General features: G+C 43.0%; 1 protein-coding gene across 1 annotated transcript; it reads left to right on the top strand.

Moving 5' to 3' along the window:
• The first annotated feature begins 686 nt into the window (after positions 1–686).
• Positions 687–1,496, top strand: LOC149849023 (uncharacterized). Its single transcript, XM_090006498.1, has one exon. It carries the CDS (start codon positions 687–689, stop codon positions 1,494–1,496), a length of 810 nt encoding a protein of 269 aa, XP_089862624.1.
• Positions 1,497–25,730: the final 24,234 nt, after the last annotated feature.

Raw genomic sequence — 25,730 nt, 5'->3', positions numbered from 1 at the left:
ACTCTAATTTTACTTTAATTCAATTCATGGACAAATGTGATTAATTTTGAATACTATGGAACTTGATTTTATTTCATGCATGGTTAATTAGTTGTTAAAGTTTAAATTCCATAATTATATGGTTGCAAGCATTCATCTGAAGTAGCATGCCAAGTTTTATGCCCAATGTGTTTTTTCCGTTGTTAACTGCTAAAAGATTTAAATGTATTTAAAAAAAAATCCATCATTTTCGGGTTATAAAAATTGAGGTGTTATAAACATGGTATCAGAGCATAAGGAAAGTATGGCTCAAAGCTCATCCAACCAACCACCATCGTTGTAAGTATGTTTCAATTTTTATTCGTTTTGATGATTTATTATGAAAATTATATGTCTATAATTATTTTTTTTGATAAATGCGGCAAGAAGCAGAACGTAGATCTGATAGGGTCACATGAATAAGAATTTTTTATTTATGCCCAACTTATAAGTAATTTAATCCATGTGTGTGTTTGTAGATGGCCGGAAGACAGCCCCCAGGTTGGACTGCTCAGAGGGACTTCACTTTTTAAGCCCTCGTGAATCTGACAGCCTATTGTCAGAACCCTGCTAGCAACGAGGCTAATAACAATGGCATACGCCATCAACATGGGAGACACATAGCGACACCGGTTGTCGCAACCAATGGGGTGCTGTACAAGCGCTTCATGGAATTGAGCCCTTCTGCTTTCACTAATAAGGAGGATATGGACGCAGCAAAGGAATGGGTTCACGCCATAAGCGAGATTTTTGAGATTCTCGAGGTCCCCGCTGAGAGGCAGGTTTCTTTTGCCACCTATCGGCTTCAAGGTGATGCCAAGAGCTGGTGGGAGATGACCTGTGAGGTACGCTATACGCCTGATGAGCGACGCGGCCTCACATGGGAGGAGTTTACAGTGGTATTTATGGACACCTACTTTCCTCAGTACGCACATGATCGCAAGAAACAAGAGTTTTTGAATCTTCGACAGGGGTCTATGAAGGTGGCAGAATACACTACACGCTTCCGACACTTAGAGAAGTATTGCCCACATACTTATACTACCGATGAGCCGCGGGCTAAGAAGTATGTGCATGGGTTACATGATGGTCTGAGGACGAGGGTGCTCACCAGTCATCCTCAAAACCTCAACCAGGCCATCGAGATGGCCACGGTACTTCAGGATAACTGGGAGTCTTGTAAGAAGACTCAACCTAGCCGTTTTGACAAGTCGAAGGGCAGTGAGAATAAGGCCCCTCGACCAATTGCAGAGAGTCATAAGGCACCACCCACAAAGAAGGCCAAGGGACAACAGGGCGGAACACAAGTGCCACAGTCTTATGCAGTATGTAAGCACTGCAACAAGAGGCATCCTGGAGTCTGCTACAGAGTCTCAGGTGCATGTCTCAGATGTGAAAAACAGAGTCACTTTATCAAAGACTGCCCTATGAGGCCAGCTCAGGAGGGAGCTGCCCCTGTTCCTAGAGGTCCACAATAGCCTCAGCAGCAGCGACCCCAACAGTTCCAGGCGCAAGGACAGAAGAAAGCTACTGGACTCGTGTATGTGACTTCTGCAGAGGAGTTGCAAGAAGATGCCAATGTCATTGAAGGTACAATCTCTATTGCGAAGTTTGATGCTAAAGTTCTTTTTGACACTGGTGTTACACATTCCTTCATATTTGTGTATTTTGCAAATTTGATTGGTGTCACACCAACTTCTTTGGGATATATTCTGGAAGTTATCATACCTTCGAGTGGTAGCTCTATCCCTCATACCTATCTATCCAGAGTAGATGTTATGATTGTAGGGCAGAACCTCCCTACCAATATTATCCTTTTGGATATGGTCGGTTATGATGTGATTCTTGGCATAGATTGGATGTATGAGCATTACATTTGTATACTTTGTTGTGAGCGACACATTCAATTTACTCGCCCCGATCAGCTTGTACTTGAGTACAAGGCATGTAAAAAGGAGAGCAAAGGATGAGTTATTTCAGCATTAAAGGCACATCATTGTGTAGAAAAAGGGTGTGAGGCCTTTTTGGCCAGTGTTTCTCTGTTAGACCCATCACTATATCACTGGAGGACTTGGACGTAGTTTGAGAGTTTTCAGATGTCTTCCCAGATGACCTGCTAGGCATACCGTCTACGAGAGAGGTGAATTTTGCGATAGAGTTGGTGCCTGGAACGACCCCGATATCCAAAGCACCCTACTATATGGCCCCAGCAGAGTTAGAGGAGCTAAAGAAGCAGTTGCAAGAATTGATAGATAAAGGTTTTATTTGGCCTAGTGTTTCACCTTGGGGAGCTCCCGTGTTGTTCGTCAAAAAAAAAGATGGGTCAATGCGTATGTGCATTGACTATAGGATGTTGAATCAGGTAACAATAAAAAACAAATATCCTCTTCCCAGGATCGATGATTTGTTTGATCAACTTCGAGAGGCCAAGGTCTTCTCTAAGATTGATCTTCAATCAGGGTACCATCAACTCAAGATCAACGAATCCAACGTGTAGAAGACAACATTCAGAACGTGATACGGCCATTACGAGTTCCTGGTGATGCCCTTCGGGCTAACCAATGCCCCTGCAACATTTATGGACCTGATGAATCGGATCTTTCGTCCTTACCTAGACCTTTTTGTGATCATATTTATAGACGATATACTAATTTACTCAGAGAGCGAGGAAGATCATAGGGAGCATCTGAGGATTATCCTCGAGACACTTCGACAACATCAGCTATATGCTAAGTTCTCGAAGTGCGAGTTTTGGCTGAATCAAGTTATGTTCTTGGGTAACGTAATCTCTACAGATGGGGTGTCAGTCGACCCTGCCAAGGTGGAAGTAGTCATAGATTGGAGACAACCTAAGAGCGTATCAGAGATACGTAGTTTTCTCGGGCTTGCAGGCTATTATCGTCGTTTTATTCAGGATTTTTCGAAGATCACTTCACCTATGACGAAGCTACTTCGTAAAGAAATTAAGTTTGTCTGGACTCAATAGTGCGAAGAAAGCTTTCAAGAGCTGAAGAAGAGGCTTATTACAACCCCCGTACTCACATTGCCTTCTGGGCAAGGAGGTTTTGTGATTTATAGTGATGCATCATATACTAGTTTGTGATGCGTATTAAGGCAGTACGGCGAGGAGATCGCCTATGCATTGCGTCAGCTGAAGGTGCATGAGCGAAACTACCCCACTCACGACTTGGAGCATGTTGTAGTTTTTGCACTGAAGTTATGGCGACATTATTTGTACGGTGAGCAGTTTGAGGTCCTCTCAGATCATAAGAGCCTCAAATTTATCTTCTCACAAAAGGATTTGAACATGAGGCAGAGATGATGGTTAGAATTCCTCAAAGATTATGACTTTTTCATTTCTCATCATCCAGGCAAAGCCAATATAGTAGTTGATGCTTTGAGTAGAAAGGCTGAAAGCCTTGCGAGTTTTATCAGCAGCGAGTGGAAATTGCTCGAAGACCTGATAGACTAGAAGCCTTTCGAAGCAGAATCGAGTCAGATTCAGATCGCTAGCACAACAGTACGGACAAAACTCATGGACCGGATCATCGCCCAACAGAAGGATGACCCCGAATTCAATAAGATGATTGCAATGTGGGAGCAAGATCAGTCAGCCTTGCACTTAGAGGAGGATGGAGGCCAAAGGCTCTGGGTGCCCACAGAACCCCAGTTGAGGAAAGAGTTATTGGATGAAGCGCATCGTACTAGATTCACTATATATCCCGAAAGCACCAAGATGTATAAGGATCTTCAGAGGAACTATTGTTGGCCCGACATGAAGAGAGACATCGCTGGGTACGTGTCGAGATGCTTAATCTGCCAACAGGTCAAGATAGAGCACCAGAGACGAGGCAGTATGATGCAGTCGATTGAGATTCCGCAGTGGAAGTAGGAAGACATTACCATGGACTTTGTGGTAGGTCTACTCAAGACACGCCAGCAGTATGACACCATTTGGGTGATTGTGGATCGCCTTATAAAGTCAGCACATTTCTTACCGACCAGGGCGAATCAAACCTTGGAGAGTTTGGTTGATTTGTACATCGACGAGACCGTCAGGTTACATGGGGTACCCGTTTCGATTATCTCAGACAGAGAACCTAGATTCACACATAAGTTTTGGGGGCAACTTCAGAAAGCTTTGGGGACAAAGCTTAAGTTTAGTATGGCTTTTCACCCCCAGACGGATGATCAGTCAGAGAGGACTATTCAGACACTCGAGGATATGTTGCGAGCATGTGCTTTGGAGTGGAAAGGCGATTGGAGTAAGCACCTAAAGCTAGTTGAGTTCGCCTATAATAATAGTTATCATTCGAGTATCGGCATGGCCCCATACGAGGCATTTTACGGGCGACCCTGTAGGTCCCCTATTTGTTGGAGTGAGGTTGGTGATCGAGCTGTTGAATCACCCATAGTTTTGCAGCATTATACAGATCAAGTACAATTGATTCGTAAAAGGCTTCAGACCGCAGAGAGTCGTTAGAAGAGTTATGCAGATCCAAAGAGGCAAGAGGTTTCTTTTGAGGTTGGTAATCATGTGTTTGTTAGGGTATCGCCAACGAAGAGCGTATTTTGGTTCGGCAAAAAAGGAAAATTGAGTCTGAGGTATGTAGGACCGTTCCTCATCCTCGAGAGGATAGGAGGCACCGCGTATAGATTGACACTTCCCCTTCAGTTCTCCAATATCCACGATGTTTTTCACGTGTCGATGTTAAGGAAGTATGTGCCAGATTCCACTCATGTTATTCAGTATAATGACGTCGATGTTCAGAGAGATCTCACATTTGAAGAACGCCCGGTAGGGATACTTGATCGTTGAGAACAAGTGTTGCGACATAAGACTATTCCACTTGTTAAAGTGCGATGACAACACCATGGACTTGAGGAGTGTTCTTGGGAGCCCGAGGCCGATATGAGAGCTAAATATCCACAATTGTTCGGTATGTAATGTTAACCAAATTTCGTGGATGAAATTTTCTTAAGGGGGATTGGATGTAATATCCGAAAATTTCTAAGTTCTTTTTCTATAGCATTGTGAAATTTCTTGAATTTCGTGCCAATATAAAATTCTGAGTTCTTTAAAAATGAATGTTTGAGTATATTCATATGGTTTAGGGGGTTTAATATGTTAAAAAGTAATAAATATAAACCCTACATGGTTTGGATATTAGAGAAAATCCAAAGTGATGACCAATTGAAAACGTTTCTCTTAAAAAGAAAAACTTGGTTTTTCTTTAAGTAAATTTATTTAAATGATGTGAATTAACAAAGTAGATTGTAAAAATATACATAGTAATATGCTTAATAGGTTGGAATTGGTTTATACTTAATGCCTTTACATTTTCACATGATTTGTGGTTATATAGAACAAAAACGATTTTAATTGAAATTAATAATTATTTAATTATAATTTAATAGAATAGATTTTTCATAAATTAACCACATTTTATATTTCAGTATGGGTCCATAGGTGAGCCGTCCCATCCTATGTGGCATCATACTTCAAGTTTTATTTTGAAAATAAAGGTATGATGAATTTCAAGCTTATTTAAAGATTGACTAGTCAAATAGGGAGATTAAGGGCTCTCATGGGTCCTCATGTTTTGATCAAGGGTTGAAATTAATTTCAGCCCATGACCTAACTCAAGAGGGGTTATAAAACCCTCTCATAGCTCACGCCTCCCTCATTTGGGCTGGAATTTTTTTTTAGAGTTTCTCTCTCCCCCAAAAAACCCTCTTCTCTTTCCCCTCTCTTTTCCTTCCTTTTTTCATTTTTCTTTCGGGTTTCTTTTGATTCTTGAGTGCAAGATCCAGACTTCAAGGGGTGTGGGGAGGTGATCTAAGGTCCCCACCTTGCTGGAAGAAGGAGCTGATCGGTGGGATCGAGCAAAAAGATATGTTCATTCATCAAAAAACATGTTTTTTTCAAAAAAAGGTAGGGTTTCTATGCTTTTTTTGCAAGAACGGAGTTCTTGGCATGGATTTTGATGCTTTTTCATGAGTATAGATCTTGATCAAACCCTCCTAACCATGGGTTTGACTCAGATCAAATGATCCATGGCAAAAACACATTTTTCCCTAAAGAAAACCCTCTTTGAAATGAGGTTTTTCATAAAAATCGGTTTCTCCAAAAATAGATTTGTAAAAATAACTAGTATTCAATTTATGCCATGATTTTTATGCAAATGTTGGTTTGGATTGATAGAATATGATTTGTTCCATCTACTGTGAATATTGTAGATTTTTTCTGAATTTTATTTCATGCATATTGCCTATTTCTTTTTTATTTTCTTGGGATTCGGGTGACTCTGTTTGATTTACCCGAATGCAAATCTCATAATTTCCAGGTTTCCGACTTGTCCTTCGTTCAGTAAAATGGTTGTTTCTCCTTCGTCCAGAGAGGTTTTGATGAACGAATTGTTGTGTTGGAAAGCTAACAAAATTTCGCATCTACTGTAAAAATTTGGGTTCCGTTTATAAACGGAGCACGTCTCTGTAACAGTCGGAACAAAAACTGATAGGTCTGTAGTAAAACATTCGTAACTCCCTCATACGAAGACGTTCTTACAAACGGTTTGCAGCTATGGATAGCTATCAAAATTTCTTATATACTATAGAACTTTCAGCTCTCTTCAAGGAGCCAAAAAATTGTTGTGAGCTCTATACCAGTCCGACAGAGTTAAGAAATCAGTAAAATTAGGGCAAATTCATAGATCTTGGCTTAAATGATGCATAGTTTATATGTTTTTATGCAAATTTTTTATAGAATTAACATGCATTATGTGAATGATTATGCAGGTCTAATTTTACGCAATTTTATATGATTATGGCATGAATTGTTAATGGAAGTTTACACAGTTAAGATCAAGGATCTAAGGATATAATGAATGTAAGTGATATTTTAATTTCTGAAAATGTGTGGGCTATATGTATGCTTACTTATCGTGATGATATAACTATTTCATTGATGTGGTTGTTCATATACATTTTCTTTATTGAATTTGCTATGTACATGTGCTATGTGGTGTGTAAAAATGAGTAAGATATTCATACCTCGCATGTGCTCAAGTTCGGTTACAAGTTGTATTAAGTGAATCTTTACACTGCTCTATAGAAATGCATCCACCATCATAAGGTAGTTCAAGTTAATGTTGCATGAAAAGTAAGATTGTAACCAAGTAATCATGTGACATTAAAACTCAAGGTACTTGCTGAGAGAGTAGCAAGTGATACACAACTTCGTGGGGCAAGTCTGTTACGGGCATAGAAGGTTGCTCCTCCCCTCCCACGATTTTATGAAAAAAACCTCTGCATTAGATTACAGCGTAGAGGTTCAAGTACTCATGAGGAAAAACTGATGCATCAGGTTGAAAGGTGTTGGGAATCTCTCTCGTATTAACGTCTTTCACCTCGTCTTAGTGAATGGACCTGGCCAGGCTAAAGCCACCCCTTTATGTAAAACACATCATATGTCATGGTCCTGATCTGAGAATGTCTGCCTGTGTCGTATCAGCAGGGCTAAGAAGTGATAACTTAAATAGTGTGTGTATTAATTTGGCATCGCATGCATCATCTAATTAAGAAAATATGCATGCATTGAAGGGCTTCTGCATATGGTAAGTCATGCATATTATCTGTTCGTGCATTTTGTATTTTGAATGTATTAATTAATGTTTTTCTGTTAAATGTGAAAATTCTAAACATGCATGATTGGTTGTATGATTATTTAAGTTAAATTAAATGTTAAACCATGAAATTTCTATTGAAATCTTTGTCTTGTAATTCTGTCTTACAAGTTTAACATATTTTACTTTACTGAGACATGTTTTGTCTGACCCTATATGGTTTAATATTTTTTAGGTAACGAGTAGGTACTTACGTGCGAAGGCGGAAGGTTGCGACGGGGACTGAGCCTACCTTTCCTCTGCTTCATGGGTTCTGAACTCTGATTTTACTTTAATTCAATTCAAGACAAATGTGATTAATTTTGGACATTATGAAACTTGATTTTATTTCATGCATGGTTAATTAGTTGTTAAAGTTTAAATTTCATAATTATATGGTTGCAAGCATTGATCCGAAGTAGCACGCCAAGTTTTATGCCCAATGTGTTCTTTCGTTGTTAACTGCAAAAAGATTTAAATGTATTTCAAAAAAAAAATCCATCATTTTTGGGTTTTAAAAATTGGAGTGTTACAAACATGGTATCAGAGCATAAGGAAAGTATGACTCAAAGCTCGTCCAACCCACCATCATCGTTGTAAATATGTTTCAATTTTTATTCGTTTTGATGATTTATTATGAAAATTGTATGTCTGTAATTATTTCTTTTGATAAATGCGGCAAGAATCAAAACGTAGATCTGATAGGGTCACATGAATACAAATTTTTTATTTATGCCCAACTTATAAGTAATCTAAATCCATGTGTGTGTTTGTAGATGCCCGAAAGACAGCCCCCAGGTTGGACTGCTCAAAGGGACTTCATTTTTGAAGACCTCATAAATCTGACGGCCTATTGTCAAAACCATGCTGGCAACAAGGCTAATGGCAATGGCATAGGCCATCAGCATGAGGGACACGTAGCGGCACCGGTTGTCGCAACCAATGGAGCGTCGTACAAGTGCTTCATGGAATTGAGCCCTTCTGCTTTCACTGGTAAGGAAGATCCGAACGCAGCGGAAGAATGGGTTTGCGCCATAAGCGAGATTTTTGAGATTCTCGAGGTCCCCGCTGAGAGGCAGGTTTCTTTTGCCACCTATCGGCTCCAAGGTGATGCCAAGAGCTGGTGGGAGACGACCTGTGAGGTACGCTATACACGTGATGAGTGACGCGCCCTCACATGGGAGGAGTTTATAGCGGTATTCATGAACACCTATTTTCTTCAGTACGCACGTGATCGCAAGAAACAAGAGTTTTTGAATCTTCGACAGGGGTCTATGAAGGTGGCAGAATACGCTACACGCTTCCGACACTTAGAGAAGTATTGCCCACATACTTATACTATCGACGAGGCGCGGGCTAAGAAGTATGTGCATGGGTTACGTGATGGCCTGAGGATGAGGGTGTTGACCAGCCGCCCTCAAAACCTCAACCAGGCCATCGAGATGACCACGGTACTTCAGGATGACTAAGAGTCTTTTTACATGACTCAACTTAGCCGTTTCGACAAGTCAAAGGGCAGGGGGAAAAAGGTCCCTCGACCAATTGCAGAGAGTCATAAGGCACCACCCGCAAAGAAGGCCAAGGGACAACAGGGCGGCACACAAGTGCCACAGTCTTATGCAGTATGTAAGCATTGCAACAAGAGGCATCCTGGAGTCTGCTACAGAGTCTCGGGTGCATGTCTTAGATGTGAAAAATATGGTCACTTCATCAAAGACTGCCCTATGTGGCCAACTCAAGTGTGGCGCCCCAAACCCCGACTTTGGAAAAACTTTGGATTTTCTGTGAATTTTTTTTTTGAAAGGGTTTAACCATAAAACAGCGGAAAGCCAAGTGCGAGTAAAACAAACAAGCCGTGAGCCTGGGCGGCCACCACAGGTGAGTGAGTGCAACAAGTGAACAAAAGCACTGCTATAAGGTAAAAAAGGTAAACACCCCACCAATATTAAAAGTTTACAAAATTAGAGTACAAGTCTCAAAATAGGGATTACATCCCGAACAAAATCCCCAAAGGCACAGGATCTGCAGGTCAGTGTTTGGGTCCACCGAGCTTCCACCACGTATCATCGCATCTGCACTATACTTGTTCGTCACCTACATCCTCATAAAACGGAGTCAGGCCTTTTGCGAGGTGGTGAAGAAACAACCACAGGCATAAACATATATCATATAAAAAGGAAAGCAGTAACAGAACTGACAAGTGTAAGTGCCTGTGTCAGGTAAGTGCAAAGTGACAAGTACTAGTCAACAAGCTGAAGTAACAAGGAACAAGTAGCTAAAGTAGCAAACTAAACTGTAACGAGTATTGAGCAGCAAGTAACTAAACTAACACTGAAGTAACTGTAACAAGTACTCAAGCAGTAGCAAGTGCTGACAACAAGTAGAGCAAAAAAGTAACAACTGAAACAAGTAAAGTAACTGAAGTAAAGTCTACAGTACAAGTAAAGAAACAACTACTGTAAGTCAGCTGTTTGGTTAGTCTTTATGTACTTCTGATTACTCTTTCGGGTACGAGAATGAAACCTTGCATTCTGTGAGACATGCACCCAGCGTCTGTTATTCAAATTCTAGTGTGGTAACCGGGGAAGCTACAGACCGAGTCAACCATATGCGAGCAACACACGGCTAGGAGAAAATACTCGCATAGGCAAGGATTGCAATCCATACTACTACAGTAGTGAGGTCCCAGAAAGACAACCTCAACCTCCCTAACTCTGAGTGACCGGAGGCCAAAGGACACTACAGCTTGTGTCAAAACACGTGTCGTAGTAACGACAAGTCACTCAGGGTTGTACCATCCACCTTATCCCAAGGTGAACCATTTTGTGAATGGGTCAAAGCAGGTTTATCTTTTTTAGGCTCATGTTCATTCATACCTCACAACAAGAAATTTGTCTCGTGGTCCCCGCATGGTACACAAAATGAGGACTTGGCCTGCCCATTCACGTGCTCAGCCTCACGCGGCCAATGAAGCACACTGCTCGTGAAAGCAGTCATAACACCATATTATTTATTTCTCTTTAGGGTATATCACACAAGAGTCCATACACCACACAAGGGCCACTGCCTAAGGACTCCAACTGAGCCCACAACAAGTCATTTTTGTTTATTCATACCCTATGGTGTTCACTCTTTTTATTCTTTTCATTTCTTGAAGTAAGTGCACGCGGTGCACTTACCAATGCCTCAAGCAATGTACCTCCTCAGGGTATGCACTACTCAGTAACAGTGTCAGGATGTGTCAAGTGCAAAGTGTAAGAGTAACATATATTTTCTATCATTTGCACAATAAGGAAAATCAGAGGAATTGCATGATATTAAAATGCACTACTTTGCATACTTCAGTGTTAAGATTGCATTTAACAACATTCTCATGCTCAAGGGTTGAAATTGAATTTATCTAGATTTCCATCTTATGGGAATAACATTAGCTATTTCCACGGTGAACAGTCGCTCTTGCAGGGAAGATGCAATTGCGATAAAAACCTTACACACATGGTTCAACACACTTACAAGTTTAAGGTGAAAAATCTGGGATATTCCCATCTTATGGGAATAACATTAGCTATTTCCACGGTATGGGTGTCGCGCCTGTGGACCCGAAACAAAGATATTTAAACACACTTGTGATATACAACGAGGAAGTCTCTAAGTTTGTGAATTTACAAAAATGTTCAATTGCATACCTCTCTGGTCTGTCGAATGTAGACTAAAGCATAAGGATTCTCCTTACGCAACACGACACACATACGTGTCGAAGGTGATTTTAAATTAACCCATCTAATGGGGATTACATTAGCATTACCACGTTTCGGGGTGCCGCGACCGCGGGCCTTAAACAAACCGTTTGGCAAAATGAACGTAGGACAACAATATATAATTCATACCTAGTTCAGAGTGTGGAATCGTCTGAAGAAGTATCTGGACGGGACATAGGAGTGTCGCAAGCCCATTCGGTCATACCGAGATAATTATGTGTGTTTGTACAGATATTCATATATATATATATATATATATATATATATATATATATATATATATATATAAATATCCACTCTCTCAAACATGCTTGAAGAGGCTTATACATGTTTGTACATGTATACACATATATATTTATACGTTCACATTTACATGTATAAATATGTACACACACACACACACACACACACACACACACACACACATATATATATATATATATATATATATATATATATATATATATATATATATATCCACCCGAAACCCGATACATCTCGAGGCATGCACTCGTGCCAAAAACCTAACTAAGGTGCAAGGATGGTGCAGGGCAATATAAGGGCTAATCTGAACCTAATAGGGTTCAACTCGAATAAGGTGCGAGCTGGTTGTTACTAAAGCATGTTGACAGCCACAATAGTGGCATATACGGGGCTGCAAGTGTGCCCATACGGGGATCCGCACACTTGCTGCTAACAGGTTCCAACTAGGATATAGGTCTAGTCCATCGGACCACGCTGCCACATATACATAAAGGTTATGGTCCGACACTTGGTTCGGACCGGACTGCTAACAAGATTCGGTTGGGGCTGGCTCAAGCCCCTAACAAGGGTTAAACGGCTAATATAGTGAGAGGGGGGTTGTCGAGGTGGGTCAAAGCATCTGGTCCTTAGGACTTGACATCTGCTACAACAAGCTAAGGTCATAACTTTTCAGTTCAGACCCGAGCCCATAGAGGCTTAGCCGAAAGAGAAACCCCGGGGGTGTCCAACACAAATGGGTTGGCACCCGGCTCCAACTAGGTGGAACCGCAGCTAGCACTAGGTGCTAGCTGGGCTGCCAATGGGTTCAGGTCTGAACCACGGTTCAGACCTGCAACCACTAACTGCTAATGGGATGCCAAGGGTGCACAACACCCAAGCGGTGCGCGCCCAGCTCCAGCCAAGGGAAAAACGGGCAGGGCTAGGTTTGCGCCCACGCTGGTCAAACCGGCTATGGTGCGGGTCTGAACCCCTGGTTCAGACCGACACCTTAGCCCACGCCGAAAACTAACAACATGTGAGGCATTAAAATATATATATACAGAAATATATTAGTGCATATATAAAAAGTTATTAGAATGTTTTTGCTGGGCGCGGGGGCCACCCACATGACGCACAACTCCAAATCTAGAGCGCAGTTGGATGGACAAGGGGTCTCGTCCACTCGACCAGACCGAGCCACCCTTGCCAACATGAACCAGAGCCCAAGGGTTCGGTTCACAACTGCAAAAAGGGAGTGCTGGGCATGCCTAAGGTCGGCCCAACCTGCTCCACTCCTTGGTTCCAAAAGAAAAACCGAACAAAATAGAAAAAAAAAAGATTGAAACACAACTGCTACTGGCGGCCTGGCCTTCCCACATCCTAAAGGGATTGGTCACGCCATGACCCATGACGAAGAGCTCGGCTGCAACACCAGTCCCAATGTGTTGGGACTGGGTTGAGCCAAAAACCCAAAAAGAAAGAGAGCACAACGAAGGAAATAAAGTAGAATGTGCTATCGGCTGGAGCTCACCATTCGGTGCTCCAGCACTCAAAGAGAGAGAGAGAGAGAGAGAGCCAAATGGATTGGGTGGAAGCTGGACTAGCCTGGCTCGGTCCAGCACACCCCCGAGATGAATGTGCCATGAACCCAACAGAAAAATAAATAAATAAAACATGACAACACTATCATGGTAAAATGAGCAGCTAACATGCATAGAAGAAAATGAAACACAACCATAAATGACAATGTAGAGATCAAAAGAAAACCAATTGCAAATGCATGCAGCATAGAGCTAATGTAAAACTATGAAGATTCAATATTAAAACTACACTTCTAAGCTAATCCGCCGTTTGGGCTTGCATGCATTGATGCAAAGCACCATTGACTTCATGTCGATCCAGAATCATAATGAACAAGGTGAGTCTTCACCTTAGCTTGCTTGAAGAAGATGGAAAAACGTTATGAGCTGCAGCTACTCCACGCCAAGGAGTCTCCCACAGCTGGAGTGAGGAAGCTTGAGAGAAGAGAGGAGGTTTGGGAGAGAGAGAAGAGAGAGAGAAAGTTAGGAAAAATCGCTCAACAAAGTGGGGACGACATTTCCAAGGAGGTTTTATAGGATGTGCTTTAGGGATGGACGGCTAGGATTTTTCCCTCCAAGATGGAGGGCTAGGGAAATCCACGCCCCCCCCCCACAACCAATGCATGTCATGCATTTAAAATGTTTTAGAAACTTTTCAAAAACGCCATTTTGTAAAGCCCTTGAAACTTTGAAAATTTACAGGGGGCGCCCTTGGCTGCCACCCAACTAGCCCAATCGTTTTTGAGTGTTTGAATTCTTTCAAAAATCTTTCAAATTTGCCATGGGGCGCCAGCCCCATGGCTCCCTTTTGGAAATGACACCCCTCATGATGGAGCCTAAGCTTCATCATGAGGTTTCTTTTGAAAGGATAAGTGGCCAATGAAGGCCTTCTTTTCAAAATCATGCAAGATTATTTCAAAAATACCATCCAGCTGGTCAGCCCTTGACCAGCTGGTCAACCATGGACAAGGACGTCTACTATGGAGGTCGTCCAAGGGGTTTGGATCCTCTAGTAGACCCGAATCCAAATCCAAAATCGCATATTGTGTTACTCTTAAAATAATGCTTATTTTAAAGCACTAAAATATTAATTTAATTCTAATAGATTATTTAGTTCTTTTCATAACCTTAATTAACATAAAATGCTTAATGCCTCTTAAGAAAATTACCTCTTGTTTGCGAGAATTAAGCGTTTCAAGATTCAGGTCCAAACTTGAAGCGAAACTCGTAATTCACATGCACTGACGAGGTTTTTTCATCGTTCGGATCTCAAATTCGGGGTGTATCACTACAACCCTAATCCAAACTGACCCTAAAAGTTTCGGAGGTTAACTCACTCTAGATTTCCCGAAATTGCTCTTTTACTTAAAATTACGCGATTTTACCCGATTATCAAAATAAGCAAATCTTCAGAAATTGCCAAAACAAAAAAAATCACCGATTTTCACATAATTACGCAATATACATCAAAATTAAAATTATGGATCTTATATCCTCCTCTCCTAAAAAGGATTTTGTCCGCGAAATCACTCTTATGAGGTTACAAAAAGTTCTGGATATGTCTCTCTCATGCTCGCTTCTGGTTCCCATATGCATTCTTCAATGCTATGGTGTTGCCATCGTACCTTAACTAGCAGAATAGTCTTGGTACGCAAAACTTGATCTCGTCGATCAACAATCTTGATAGGCCTTTCTGACAAGGTCAGATCTTCCTGTACGTCCACATCTTCGTAACTAATGACATGCGATGGGCCAGGAATGTACTTCCTGAGCATCGATACGTGAAAAACATTGTGAATGTGAGCATATTGTGGAGGCAACTCAACGCGATATGCCACTTCACCAATCCTCGCCACGATCTCGAACAGTCCAACGTATCTTGGACTCAACTTCCCTTTCTTTCCAAAACGAAACACACTCTTCGTCGGCGAAACTCTGTCAAATACCATGTCTCTAACATCAAAAGACAATTCGCGATGTCTCTTATCGGCGTAACTCTTCTGCCTATCTTGTGTTGCCTTCAAATGCTCACGAATCTTCTGCACTTGCTGCGTGTAGTGCTGAAGAACAATCAGCGATTCGCTCGATCTATCGCTGATATTGTCCCAATATGATGGTGACCGACAAGGTCTCGCATACAACGCTTCGTACGGGGCCATCCCAATACTAGCGTGATAACTGTTGTTATACGCGAACTCAACCAAACACAGATGTGAATCTCATTCACCCTTCCAGTCAAACATAAAAGCTCGCAACATATCTTCTAATGTCTGAATCGTTCGCTCGGACTGTCCATTTGTCTGGGGATGAAAGGTTGTACTGAACTTCAACTTCATCCTCAAAGCAGATTGCAACTGACCCCACAGTCGCGAAGTAAACCAGGGATCACGATCGGAAATGATAGATCTCGGCACACCATGCAATCAAACAATCTCTCTGATGTATAAGTCAGCTAGGCTCTCAAGCGACTGACTGATCCTGATCGGCAAAAAATGGGCAGACTTGGTGAGTTTGTCCACGACTACCCATATCGCATCATATTTACGTCTAGTCAGTGGCAAATCTACCACAAAATCCATCGTGACATTCTCCCACTTCCATTGAGGAATCTCAATCCTCTACAAGGTACCACCGGGACGCTGGCGTTCCGCTTTGACCTACTGACAAGTCAAACACCTCGCAACGTAAGTCACTATCTCGCGCTTCATGCCATTCCACCAATACTTCCGCTGTAAGTCCTTGAACATCTTCGTTCCTCCAGGATGAATAATGTATCTCGACATATGAGCTTCGTCAAGAATCTCTCTCTTCAGCTCAGGGTTACTCGGTACCCAAAGGCGATCTCTCATACGAATGCTGCCATCTTCAGACACTCTAAAGGAAGAATCTGCTTGCTCCGCCAAGGCTAGAAACTTGCCATACTGGTCGTCAAGCTTCTGAGCCTCTACGATCTTCGGCAACTCAGATCAAATGGTCAGACCAGACAATCTGATCAAATCACCACCAACAGGAAAAGGTTTTCAGGCTACGAAATCCTTAATAAGCTTCTGGCTCCACACAAGACTAGCCAGAACACCACTCACTTTGCGGTTAAGCGCATCTGCCACAACGTTCGCCTTACCGGGATGGTAAGACAACGTGAAGTCGTAGTCCTTGATGAATTCAAGCCATCGACGTTGCCTCATGTTCAGCTCCTTCTGAGAGAACAGATACTTGAGGCTCTTGTGATCTGAAAAGACCTCAAACGATTCCCCATACAGATAATGTCGCCACGATTTCAGAGCAAACACGACTGCTGCCAACTCCAAATTGTGCGTCAGATAATTCCGCTCATGAGTCTTCAATTGTCTAGAGGCATAGGCAATCACCCGGTCATGCTGCATAAGCACACAACCTAACCCGGTACCAGAGGCATCTGTGTACACCACAAACACACCTCTACCGAATGATAAAGCCAACACCGGTGAGGTCGTTAGCTTCGACTTCAGGATCTGAAAACTGTCCTCACAGGCACTGTTCCACTCGAACCTGACACCTTTACATAAAAGCTTCGTCAAAGGTAGGGCAATCCTCGAGAAGTCTTGGATGAATCGTCGATAATAACCGGCCAATCCAAGAAAACTACAAATCTCTGACACATTCTAAGGCTGCTTCTAGCCCAGAACTGCTTCGACTTTCGCTGGATCGACAGACACTCCGTCCTTCGATATCACTTGCCCAAGAAACATGACGCACTCGAGCCAAAACTCACACTTAGAGAACTTGGCGAACAACTGATGCTCACGAAGGGTACTCAAAACAATCCGCAGATGCTCTCGATGCTGCTCCGGACTCTCCGAGTAGACCAAGATATCGTCAATAAATACTATCACGAATGAGTCCATAAACGGACAAAAGATCCGATTTATCAGATCCATGAACGCTGCTGGAGCATTTGTGAGGCCAAAAGGCATCACCACAAACTCGTATCACCCATATCTAGTCCGGAAAGCTGTCTTCGCAATGTCATCTTCTCGAATACGAAGCTGATGATAATCCGATCTGAGATCAATCTTCGAGAAAATCTTCGCCTTCTGCAACCGATCGAAGAGATCTTCGATCCTCGGTAACGGATACTTGTTCTTAATCGTCGCTTGGTTAAGCATCTGATAATCGATGCACAACCTCAGGGATCCATCATTTTTCCTCATGAACAACACTGGTGCTCCCCACGGTGAAACACTAGGTCGAATAAAACCCTGATCGAGAAGTTCTTCCAACTGTCGTTTCAACTCTTCTAGTTCTGCTGGAGCCATACGGTATGATGCCATGGAAATAGGTGCAGTTCCAGGCAATAATTCAATACCGAATTCGATCTCTCGCTTCGGAGGTAACCCAGGTAGTTCCTCCGGAAACACATCGGTAAATTCTCGGACCACGTCCAAGTCATCGATCAAAACCATCTCGGGTTCAACTAGGGCGATACTGACTAAGAATGCAGTACCCTCGTTCCGCAGATATTTCTACGCCTTGAAAGAAGAAATCATGCAACTATCGCGCAGAGGTCGAGGAAGCTTGATCTCCATAATAGGATGATCAGGCCGTGAAAGAACGACCTTGCCTTCCCGATAAAAGACTTGAGCATGATACTCAAGAAACCAATCCATGCCCAGAATGACATCGTACTCTGTCATGTCTAGCAGGATAACGTTAGCTGATAGGTTATGCTTGGCCACTGACACCTCGATGCTCGGAATATACGAGTCACAAAACGACTGCTCTTCAGTCGGAGTGCAAACCTCCAACGAGAAATCCAAAGACTCGACTGTCAATGGTAAAGTACAAGCAAATCTTGTAGCTATAAAAGAATGAGTGGCACCACAATCAAACAAGGTAAAAGCTTCATGTCCGGCTACTGAGATCGTACCTTGGACCAACTTTGCCTTGGTCACTTGCTCAACCGTTGCCGCGTATGCTCGACCGGCAATAACTTTCTGATTGGCTGGCTTTGGCTCCTGCGATTGCTGCTGCTGATACGTCTGGGGCTGTCTTTGCTGCGCCTGCTGGGAAGTGTTCGGCGTGTTCCTCCGCCTGTTTCTTTCTGCAATCTCTAATATAATGACCCATCTTCCCACAATATAAGCAACCGCCTGTGTCTCGTGGGCAGGGTCGCCCTCGATGGTCAGTAGTACACTTCAGACAACTGGCCCCAGTAAGCTGCTTCTGCTGCGGCTGCTGGCGCTGCTGATGCGAAGGCCTGCGGTTCTGATACTGTATCTGGCGGGTGTTGTTGCTGTTGTTATTGTTGTTGTTGCGCTACTTCTTTGCCTGAGGATGAAACTTCCTTCCACCTGAATTCTTCTGGAATTGTCTCTTCCTCGGCCAACTCTTTTGGTCAAGATGTTATTGCTGCTGACGTGGTGCAGTAGTTCTCTGAGATTCGATCCAGTCATGTTCAAGTAAGGAGGCCGTCTCTAAAGCTTCGTCTACCGTCATTGGTGCACGGGTGTACACCTTTGTCCATAATGCCGACTTCAGACCCCGAGCAAATTTAAGTGCTCGCTCCTTCTCCGTCGTGTACAGGTTCGGACAAAATCTCTCCAGGTTGCGAAATCGGGTAACGTATTCCGCAAGAGAAGAACTCCCATGCTGAAGGTCAAGAAACTCATGCATTTTCCGGCTCCTCTCGTGAGCTGGAAAGTAAACCGCGTAGAACGCTTCTACGAACTGCTCCAAATCAACTGACTGGTTGTCAAACTTTATTTCTCAGGTGGTTGCCCACCATCTTTCTGCATCTTTCTTAAGACGATATGTTCCAAAATCTACTTTACAATCATCTCCGACTTGCAGTACATGGAATATACTCTCCATTTCTCGGATCCAGTCTTCAGCAGCTTCAGGCGACGCTTTCCTGTCAAACAAGGAAGGATTCAGACTCATAAATTGTTTGTAAGGTACCGCTGCAATGGGAACTTAGGCATGTGCTCCCTGTCCATGGGCGGTCTGCTGGATATGCTCGCTCATGTTCCTCATGGTTTCCGCTTGTCATCCGACAACCTCTATAAGGTTGTTCAAGGTCTCCATAAGGTTGTCACACCTCGCACACCATGCAATCTAAATAAGTAAAAGTCTAGACGTAAGCAACTGGCAAGTACATAGAGATAGGAAAATTTCTATTTCATTAATAGGAAACTGCAACATTACAGAAATACCCTTCGTCAAGACAGGGTTAAACAATCACTGTGAACAACTCAAGCAAGACAAAACAAAAAACGAAACACTGACTCAGTGCTTCTAACATCAAAACATCACATCACAAAATCATGACCTACTGGTGTAGAAGTCTCTGTAGTCATTCCGACTCTCATAGCGCCTCGGCCTAACACGAGGAGGAGAAACAACATTCCTCAGCGACGTGTCGGAGATCTCCTGAACTTCCATCTGGATCGGCAGCACATACTCCGAGGAAACCGCATATGGATAAGACTCGGGAGAATATTGGGGAGAATCGATCGCTCCACGTCTTTCTCCGTCTTGGCTATCCACTTCCATAACCAATGGTCCAGTGACCGAAGATGCATCATCGATGTCTTCCGCATTGCTCCTCCAGAGCTCATCCCTCAGTTTCTTCTGGTATTCGACTTCGACATGCCAACGAAGACTGCAGTAGGGGCACTCAGCTAACTCACGAGGACAGATTTGTCCCGTGTGATCTTCCAAACACCTGGCACAGGGAGGGGCCAACATATGCACATTACGTGCCAAATGTCGCACAGCTCCACTCAAGGCCTCTTCGCCTCGAGTCAGGTTTTGGAGAGCTTCCAAAATCTTACCATAGCTCAGATTCGTCGACATCTATTACATACACAGAACCATATGCACAAAACTATCTAAGAAGCAAGGAATACTTAAATAAAGAAAACTTAACTTATACTTACAGTGCGATGGATGATGCACGATGAAGCTCTGACCACACACTTAAACTCTGCTCTGATACCAAGATCTGTGGCGCCCCAAACCCAGACTTTGGAAAAACTTAGGATTTTCTGTGATTTTTTTTGAAAGGGTTTAACCGGAAAGCAACGGAAAGCCAAGTGCGAGTAAAACAAACAAGCCGCGAGCCTGGGCGGCCACCACAGGCGAGTGAGTGCAACAAGTGAAAAAAAGTACTGCTATAAGGTAAAAAGGGTAAACACCCTACCAGTTTTAAAAGTTTACAAAATCAGAGTACAAGTCTCAAAATAGGGATTACATCCTGAACAAAATCCCAAAACCCAAAAACCAAAAGGCACATGATCTGCATGTCAGTGTGTGGGTCCTCCGAGCTTTCACCGCGTATCATCGCATCCACACTATACCTGTTTGTCACCTACATCCCCATAAAACGGGGTCAGGCCTCTTGCGAGGTGGTGAAGAAACAACCACATGCATAAACATATATCATATAAAAAGGAAATCAGTAACAGAACTGACAAGTGTAAGTGCCTGTGTCAGGTAAGTGCAAAGTGACAAGTACTAGTCAACAAGCTGAAGTAACAGGGAACAAGTAGCTAAAGTAGCAAACTGAACTGTAACGAGTACTGAGCAACAAGTAACTAAAGTAACACTGAAGTAACTGTAACAAGTACTCAAGCAGTAGCAAGTGCTGACAACAAGTAGAGTAACAAAATAACAACTGAAACAAGTAAAGTAACTGAAGTAAAGTCTACAGTATAAGTAAAGAAACAACTACTGTAAGTCAGCCGTTTGGTTAGTCTTTATGTTCTTCTGATTACTCCTTCGGGTACGCGAATGAAACCTCACATTCTGTGAGACATGCACCCGACGTCTGTTATTCAAATTCTAGTGTGGTAACCGGGGAAGCTACAGATTGAGTCAACCATATGCGAGCAGCACATGGCTAGTAGAAAATACTCGCATAGGCAAGGATTGCAATCCATACTACTACAGTAGTGAGGTCCCAGAAAGGCAACCTCGACCTCCCTAACTCTAAGTGATTGGAGGCCAAAGAACGCTACAGCTCCTGTCAAAACACGTGTCGTAGTAACGACAAGTCACTCAGGGTTGTACCATCCACCTTCTCCCAAGGTGAACCATTTTATGAATGGGTCGAAGCAGGTTTATCTTTCTTAGGCTCATGTTCATTCATACCTCACAACAAGGAATTTGCCTCGTGGTCCCCGCAGGGTACGCAAAATGAGGACTTGGCCTGCCCATTCACGTGCTCATCCTCATGCGGCCAACGGAGCACACTGCTCGTGAAAGCAGTCACAACACCATATTATTTATTTATGTTTAGGGTATATCACACAAGAGTCCATACACCACACAAGGGCCACTGCCCAAGGACTCCAACTGAGCCCACAACAAGTCATTTTTGTTTATTCATACCCTATGGTGTTCACTCTTTTTATTCTTTTTATTTCTTGAAGTAAGTGCACGCGGTGCGCTTACCAATGCCTCAAGCAATGTACCTCCTCAGGGTATGCACTACTCAGTAACAGTGTCAGGATGTGCCAAGTGCAAAGTGTAAGAGTAACATATATTTTCTATCATTTGTACAATAAGGAAAATCAGAGGAATTGCATGATATTAAAATGCACTACTTTGCATACTTCAGTGTTAAGATTGCATTTAACAACATTCTCATGCTCAAGGGTTGAAATTGAATTTATCTAGATTTCCATCTTATGGGAATAACATTAGCTATTTCCACGGTGAACAGTCGCTCTTGCAGGGAAGATGCAATTACGATAAAAACCTTACACACGTGGTTCAACACACTTACAAGTTTAAGGTGAAAAATCTGGGATATTCCCATCTTATGGGAATAACATTAGCTATTTCCACGGTATGGGTGTCGCGCCTGCGGACCCGAAACAAAGATATTTAAACACACTTGTGATATACAACGAGGAAGTCTCTAAGTTTGTGAATTTACAAAAATGTTCAATTGCATACCTCTCTGGTCTGTCGAATGTAGACTAAAGCATAAGGATTCTCCTTACGCAACACGACACACATACGTGTCGAAGGTGATTCTAAATTAACCCATCTAATGGGGATTACATTAGCATTACCACGGTTCGGGGTGCCGCGACCGCGGGCCCTAAACAAACCGTTTGCCAAAACGAACGCAGGACAACAATATATAATTCATACCTAGTTCAGAGTGTGGAATCGTCTGAAGAAGTATCTGGACGGGACACAGGAGTGTCACAAGCCCATTCGGTCATACCGAGATAATTATGTGTGTTTGTACATATATTCATATATATATATAAAAATATCCACTCTCTCAAACATGCTTGAAGAGGCGCATACATGTTTGTACATGTATACACATATATATTTATACGTTCACATTTACATGTATAAATCCACCCAAAACCCGATGCATCTCGAGGCATGCACTCGTGCCAAAAACCTAACTAAGGTGTGAGGATGGTGCAGGGCAATACAAGGGCTAATTTGAACCTAATAGGGTTCGGCTCAAAAAAGGTGTGAGCTGGTTGTTGCTAAAGCATGTTGACAGCCATAATAGTGGCATATACGGGGCTGCAAGTGTGCCCATACGGGGATCCACACACTTGCTGCTAACAGGTTCCAACTAGGATATAGGTCTGGTCCATCAGACCACGCTGCCACATATACATAAAGGTTCCGATCCGACACTTGGTTTGGACTGGACTGCTAACAAGATTCGGTTGGGGCTGGCTCAAGCCCCTAACAAGGGTTAAACGGCTAATATAGTGAGAGGGGGGTTGCCGAGGCGGGTCAAAGCATCTGGTCCTTAGGACCTGACATCTGCTACAACAAGCTAAGGTCTGAACTTTTCAGTTCAGACCCGAGCCCATAGAGGCTCAGCCGAAAGAGAAACCCCGGGGGTGTCCAGTACAAATGGGCTGGCACCCGGCTCCAACTAGGTGGAACCGCGGCTAGCACTAGGTGCTAGCTGGGTTGCCAATGGGTTCAGGTCTGAACCACGGTTCAGACCTGCACCCACTAAGTGCTAAAGGGATGCCAAGGGTGCACACCACCCAAGCAGTGCGCGCCCAGCTCCAGCCATGGGAAAAACGGGCTGGGCTAGGTTTGCGCCCACGTTGGTCAAACCGGCTATGGTGCGGGTCTGAACCCCTGGTTCAGACCGGCACCTTAGCCCACGCCGAAAACTAACAACATGTGAGGCATTAAAAAAAAATATATATATATATATATATACAGAAATATATTAGTGCATATATAAAAATTTATTACAATGTTTTTGCTGGGCGCGGGGGCCACCCGCACGGCGCCCAACTCAAAATCTAGAGCGCAGTTGGACGAACAAGGGTCCTAGTCCACTGGACCAGACCGAGCCACCCTTGCCAACATGAACCAGAGCCCAAGGGTTTGGTTCACAGTTGCAAAAAGGGAGTGCTGGGCACACCTAAGGCCGACCCAACCTGCTCCACTCCTTGGTTCCAAAAGAAAAACCAAACAAAATAGAAAAAAAAAAGATTGAAACACAACCGCTACCGGGGGCCTGGCCTTCCCACATCCTAAAGGGATTGGTCACGCCGTGACCCATGACCAAGAGCTCGGCTGCAACACCAGTCCCAATGTGCTGGGACTGGGTCGAGCCAAAAACCCAAAAAGAAAGAGAGCACAACGAAGGAAACAAAGTAGAATGTGCTATCGGCTGGAGCTCACCATTCAGTGCTCCAGCACTCAAAGAGAGAGAGAGAGAGAGAGAGAGAGAGAGAGAGAGAGAGAGAGAGAGAGAGAGAGAGAGAGAGAGAGAGAGAGAGAGAGAGAGAGCCAAATGGATTGGGTGCAAGCTGGACGAGCCCGGCTCGGTCCAGCACACCCTCGAGATGAATGTGCTATGAACCCAACAGAAAAAAAAAAATAAAACATGACAACACTATTATGGTAAAATGAGCAGCTAACATGCATAGAAGAAAATGAAACACAACCATAAATGAGAATGTAGAAATCGAAAGAAAACCAATTGCAAATGCATGCAGCATAGAGCTGATATAAAACTATAAAGATTCAATATTAAAACTACACTTCTAAGCTAATCTGCCGTTTGGGCTTGCATGCATTGATGCAAAGCACCATTGGCTTCATGTCGATCCAGAATCATAATGAACAAGGTGAGTCTTCACCTTAGCTTGCTTGAAGAAGATGAAAAAAGGTTATGAGCTGCAGCTACTCCACGCCAAGGAGTCTCCCACAGCTGGAGTGAGGAAGCTTGAGAGAAGAGAGGAGGTTTGTGAGAGAGAGAAGAGAGAGAAAGTTAGGAAAAATCGCCCAACAAAGTGGGGCCAACTTTTCCAAGGAGGTTTTATAGGATGTGCTTTAGGGATGGACGACTAGGATTTTTCCCTCCAAGATGAAGGGCTGGGGAGCTCCACGCCCCCCCACAACCAATGCATTTCATGCATTTTAAAAGTTTTAGAAACTTTTCAAAAACGCCATTTTGTAAAGCCCTTGAAACTTTGAAAAATTACAAGGGGGTGCCCTTGGCTGCCACCCAACTAGCCCAATAGTTTTTGAGGGTTTGAATTCTTTCAAAAATCTTTCAAATTTGCCATGGGGCGCCAGCCCCATGGCTCCTTTTTGGAAATGACGCCCCTCATGATGGAGCCTAAGCTTCATTATGAGGTTTCTTTTGAAAGGATAAGTGGCCAATGAAGGCCTTCTTTTCAAAACCATGCAAGATTATTTCAAAAATACCATCCAACTGGTCAGCCCTTGACCAGCTGGTCAACCATGGACAAGGACATCCACTATGGGGGTCGTCCAAGGGGTTTGGATCCTCTAGTAGACCCGGATCCAAATCCAAATCCAAATTTGCATATTGTGTTACTTTTATAATAATGCTTATTTTAAAGCACTAAAATAATAATTTAATTCCAATAAATTATTTAGTTCTTTTCATAACCTTAATTAACATAAAATGCTCAATGCCTCTTGAGGAAATTACCTCTCGTTTGCTAGAATTAAGCGTTTCAAGATCCGGGTCCAAACTTGAAGCGAAACTCGTAATTCACATGCACTAACATGGTTTTATCGTCATTCGGATCTCAAATTTGGGGTGTATCACTACAACCCTAATCCAAACTGACCCTAAAAGTTTTGGAGGTTAACTTGCTCTAGATTTCCCGAAATTGTTCTTTTACTTAAATTTACGCGATTTTACCCGATTCTCAAAATAAGCAAATCTTCAGAAATTGCCAAAACAAAAAAAATCATCGATTTTCATATAATTACGTAATATACATCAAAATTAAAATCATGGATCTTACATTAGGAGGGAGCTGCCCATGTTCCTAGAGGACCATAACCGCCTCAGCAGCAGCGACCCAAGCAGTCCCAGGCGCAAGGACAAAAGAAAGCTACTAGACGCGTGTATGCGACTTCTGCAGAGGAGTTGCAAGAAGATGCCAATGTCATTGAAGGTACAATTCCTATTGCAAAGTTTGATGCTAAAGTTCTTT

This window comes from Nuphar pumila, chromosome 1, assembly GCF_984573655.1.
Source record: "Nuphar pumila chromosome 1, dmNupPumi1.hap1.1, whole genome shotgun sequence".
NCBI classification, from domain to species: Eukaryota; Viridiplantae; Streptophyta; class Magnoliopsida; order Nymphaeales; family Nymphaeaceae; genus Nuphar; species Nuphar pumila.
The sequence above is the reverse complement of the archived record's forward strand: the minus strand, read 5'-3'. Positions and strand labels throughout refer to the sequence as shown.